The sequence below is a fragment of the Neoarius graeffei genome, chromosome 6 (genome assembly GCF_027579695.1).
Source record: "Neoarius graeffei isolate fNeoGra1 chromosome 6, fNeoGra1.pri, whole genome shotgun sequence".
Classification (NCBI taxonomy): Eukaryota; Metazoa; Chordata; class Actinopteri; order Siluriformes; family Ariidae; genus Neoarius; species Neoarius graeffei.
Window position 1 is genome coordinate 60,550,100 of NC_083574.1, and position 4,706 is coordinate 60,554,805.

General features: G+C 41.2%; 1 protein-coding gene across 1 annotated transcript; it reads right to left on the minus strand.

The window, feature by feature from the left end:
- Positions 1-464: 464 nt before the first annotated feature.
- On the minus strand, positions 465-1,761 carry LOC132887497 (leukotriene B4 receptor 1-like). Its single transcript, XM_060922977.1, has one exon. It carries the CDS (start codon positions 1,653-1,655, stop codon positions 672-674), a length of 984 nt encoding a protein of 327 aa, XP_060778960.1. The 5' UTR covers positions 1,656-1,761; the 3' UTR covers positions 465-671.
- Between the last annotated feature and the right edge of the window lie 2,945 nt (positions 1,762-4,706).

Here is a 4,706-nt window from a genome sequence, read left to right on the forward strand (position 1 = left end):
TCATATTTTTCTAGATTCATTCACAAAGTGCTTCACAAAACAATAAAATGTAGCACAGCAATTTAACAATAAATATACTATTGATAATAAAATATATATGCATCAGATAAAAATACATAAACACCATAATATGAACACAAACCTAGATATAAACAGAAAAGAATCTCAGTCTAAAAGTAATACAATCCAATACACACACACATTATATATACACACACACACACACACACACACACACACACACACACATTTTATATATATATATATATATATATATATATATATATATATATATATATATATGTGTGTGTGTGTGTGTGTGTGTATAAATATATATATGTGTGTGTGTGTGTGTGTGTAAATATATTATATATATATATATATATATATATATATATATATATATATATATACACATATACACACACACACACACACACACACACATATATATATCAGGCAAACAGGAGTCACCAAATTATTTAAAACAGGTTTCACAATACAACTATTGAAGAAAAATATAGAAATACTTTTCTAAATGTTATATAACTGTAACAAAAAGGTCTATGCATTAAATCCCAACAGGATGAAATGGCACTTATTGTTCACAATAACAGTGCAATATCTTCCAACAGTATTTCAAGGTTATTGTGAAAAACATTTATATGTACTCAATTTGTTACAGTGAAGTCTGTGCTGTTTTCTGTTTCTTGCTGTTGCCTCTTTTTCTTGAAGATCCCTGATGCAAATGCATACAAAAATGGGTTCACACAGCAATTAATTATAGAGACAGTTTTGCTCAAATCTCCTGTTGCTCTACGAATCACTTTTAGTTGAGCATAGACAGCTGGAGATGATGTCTTAGTCAGAGTAGTAGCAATGTCAAACATGTTGATGATATGTACAGGAGTCCAGAAAAGAAAGAAGGCTGTGACGATACTGATCACAAGCCTTCTCATTCTCTTCTTTCTTTCTCTAATATTTGTACCTCCTTGTAGCTGTGTCTTGCAGATCCAGCAGTAAGATGCAGTTATAATGGTGAAAGGGAGGACATATCCAAACAGGATCTCCAACACAAGAACTGTAACCTTTCCAGAGGGTGATGCTATGGTCCTCTGGCACCTTAAAGATCCCCTCTTCAACTGAACACTTTGAACGAAAAGTACAGGTAAGGCAAAAACTGTGGCTACAATCCAGAGCCCAATTAATAGTAACTGTCTACGAGCTTTCTGCAGTCTTTCCACTGTGCTGAGATCAGGAACTTTTGATTTAATTATGTAATAGTGATGTGCAGCCATCACAGTCACAGTCAACACACCAGCATACATAGCACAGTAGATTAGATACACCAGAATCTTGCATGACCAAAGGCCAGATGTCCATCCATACAGCAGACCAGAAACTCCAGAAGGAGCCAAACCGAGGACCAAAGAATCAGATATAGCCAGGTTTAGCATTAGCTTCATAGTGAAGCTCATACGTTTGTTCCATTGACGAGCGATGGTGATGATAACTGCAATGTTGCTGGGTAATCCAACCAAGCAGCACAGGCTTAGAAATACTGCAGCACCTACCTGCTTGGAGCTCACAGTACTGTTGGTGTTGACAAAATCAGACTCAGAAGTCTGATTGATGCTAAAGTTGAGATGCTCCATGGTCAAGCAATTGCACAGCCAAGAACAAACACTTTGTTTCAGAGTGGATTTCAAAAGCACAGTTGTTCCTCTTGGAGGTTGCGCATATGTGGAACAACCCAGGCAACTATACTGCTGGTGTGAAACTGCAAAGTAAACCTGTCAAGCCATAACTTCCTTATACATGTTAAAAGAAAAAAATGGACCATAAAAAAAAAGCTGATCACGAATCCACCTTTAAAAAAAAATCCCTATCTACACCTAACTGTTATTGTACTCATATATAATTTGCATGCTTCATATCTAAAGTTGACTAATTCATTTTTATTATTACTCCAATAATCCAAAACAAACCTGGTGATTATACTTTTCTAACACACCCCTTACCATTTCTCTATCATTCTTATTTCAGATTACTTCAGTGGTTAAAATTATGAAGACGTGTCATTACCAAATGGTGGTGAAAAAGAGTTTATAAGTAAAAATCAATTGACAACTTTTTATTTAAAATTACTCTCATACCTCTTTATTTGCTGGTATGGATTTTTTTTAAATCTATTTAAATGTTAAACCTGCTCTATTACCTCTGAGCCAGAATGTATATAGTGTTTCAATAACTGTTAATTCTTGTTCTGGTAACTTTGTGTTGTAAAGCTTAGAGGAAGCACTGAAGTTTTTGTAATGGAGATTTCAGATAGATCACACAAAGGAAGTGGCTAACCTTGTAGTGTCATTTTGCTGTACAGAACAATTCAAAACAATGAATAAACCACAAGGTATAACAGTACTAAGATATGGTCACCCTAAAGGACAAGTCACAACCACAAATGGGAAAACACAACAATAAATGAGGAATCACAACAAATCATAAAACGCAATGACAAATAAGGAATCACAGCAGTCAATAACAAAACACAACAACAAATCGCAAAACTGAAAACTGTGGCAGCAAGGGTGTGGTCAAGTGTCAGTTGTGAATAGCAAGGAGTCAGGTTGAACCAGCAGGTAACATGTGATGAGGTACACCTGTGTCTAATTACTGGCTGTCTTAACATGTGTCTCTGTGTGTCTTTTAGATAGCCAGTAATGAGAGAGAGAGCTGTGTCACCCCATCGCATTCGTGTGTGTATAGTGTGCCAAAGTGGTAGTTAAAGTCACTGAAAAGCAGAAATAAAATTAAAGCACACCTTGAATTGCAGCTCCTGTCTCCAGTTCCTCATAGCCCACTCTCATAAAGTTGCTACACTGGCGCCAAAACCTGGGACTTGAGGAACCAACACTGCCATGGAGTCCAAACCAGTCAGGGAGCTCCTCCAGACCCTCACTGCTGACCTCCAATGCCAGCACCAAGAACTGCTTGCCCTGTCCAACAAGCAGGAGCAGTGCTTCCAGGCACTGTGTGAGGTCCAGGATAAGGATTGAAAGGTGATACAGAGCTTGGTCCAGTCAGTGGGTACTCCAGCACTCGCTCCAGCAGCCAGCGTTCCTGTGCAGCTGGTCAAGATGGGGCCACGGTATGACACAGAATCCTTCCTTGAGCTGTTCGAGGGCATCATGGAGGTGAGCTTGTGGCCAACCTTGCAATGGGTGGCTCGTCTATTGCTGCTCCTGTTGGGGGAAGCACAGCTTGCAGCTCGGCAGCTCCTGGCCACCAGCATGCTGGAGTACCCAGACCTGAAGTGGGCTATACTGCAATGAGTCGGCCATGGCCCAGAAGAACGTCGCCAGCGGTTTTGTGCACTGGCCTACAGCAAAGTCAGCCACTCATTTGCATTTGTGCAGTGGCTTCGAGATGCTTGCTGATGGTGGTTCCAGGCAGGTGTCAGATTGCAGGCACTTACAGATGTATGTGCAGAAAGAGATTGAGAAGTAGATTGCAAACAAAGCCAAATTGTGTGATGAGAGATGTAGTTGGTAACCAGGTGAGGGTTGATCGATCATGCAAACAACACAAAGTAGGTGAGGCAAAAGACAAGAGAGAAATACTAGCAGGGATCAGAATAATGAGATAGCAGGCAGACAATGAAAAGGCTTGGTAGTACTGGTCAGAACACAGAACAATACTTCACAATGAAGGTGTGGAACTGGCATGGTTATATGGGGAGACTAATGATGTATGTGATGATTGTCAGCTGAGTTCAATAGGCTGGTGACAGAGGGCGCTGTGTGTTTTGGGATGTGTAGTTCTGGGAGTCCATGTTTGTAGTTTGGTTAGTGACTACGTTTTCAATGGGTATACTGACAGCAGGTAAGTGTGAAATGGAGGATGTCATCGACTGCGTGACGCTGTAGCTGTTTGTCACCCAACTGCTGAGGGAGACTTCAACAGGGATCCAGTGTCACCGCATGGCATCGCTGGAGGAGGCAGTCGAGCTGGCAGAAGACCACCTGATGGCATTTCCAGGAGCAGACGCTCCCGCAGCTTCTCTCCCTCTCTCACGTTCCCTTTCACTTTCTCTCTCTCTCTCTGTCTCTCTCTCTCTCTCCCCTCACCATCCCCTACCCCAGCTCCGTGGAAACGGGGGCCAATTCCCCTGAAACCCGCTCCCCGCACTTGTGTCTGTCCTCGTGTTTCTGGTCTTGGTTCCCAAGACAGACAGGTCAGTCCGGGTCTGTGTGGACTATAGGAAAGTCTAAATTTGGTGCATGTCTGATGCCTCACATTGATGAACTGCTCGATTGGTTAGGGGTGGCTTGCTTTTATTCGGCATTGCATTTAACAAAGGGGTACTGGCAGATCCCCTTGATTCCATTATCCCACAAGAAAATAGCCTTCTCCACTCCGTTTGGTTTGCACCAATTTGTCACCCTTCCTTTTAGGTTGTTTGGGTCCCCAGCAACATTTCTGTGTCTCATGGACCGAAGACTCCGTCACCACAATGCAGATACCGCTACCTATTTAGATGACATAATTATTTATAGTAATGATTGGCAGCAGCATTTACAAGATCTCAGGGCTGCCTTCATCTTAACAACAAAGGACACTCATTTCAGGATTGCAACGTACACATTTTAGCCAGAGAGGATCATTGGTATGAGCGAGGAGTTAAAGAAGCCATTTTTGTCAACCTG

Bases quoted from the DNA above. Each gene is read 5' to 3' on its own strand.
- LOC132887497 (XM_060922977.1), bottom strand. From the start codon at position 1,655: ATGGAGCATCTCAACTTTAGCATCAATCAGACTTCTGAGTCTGATTTT.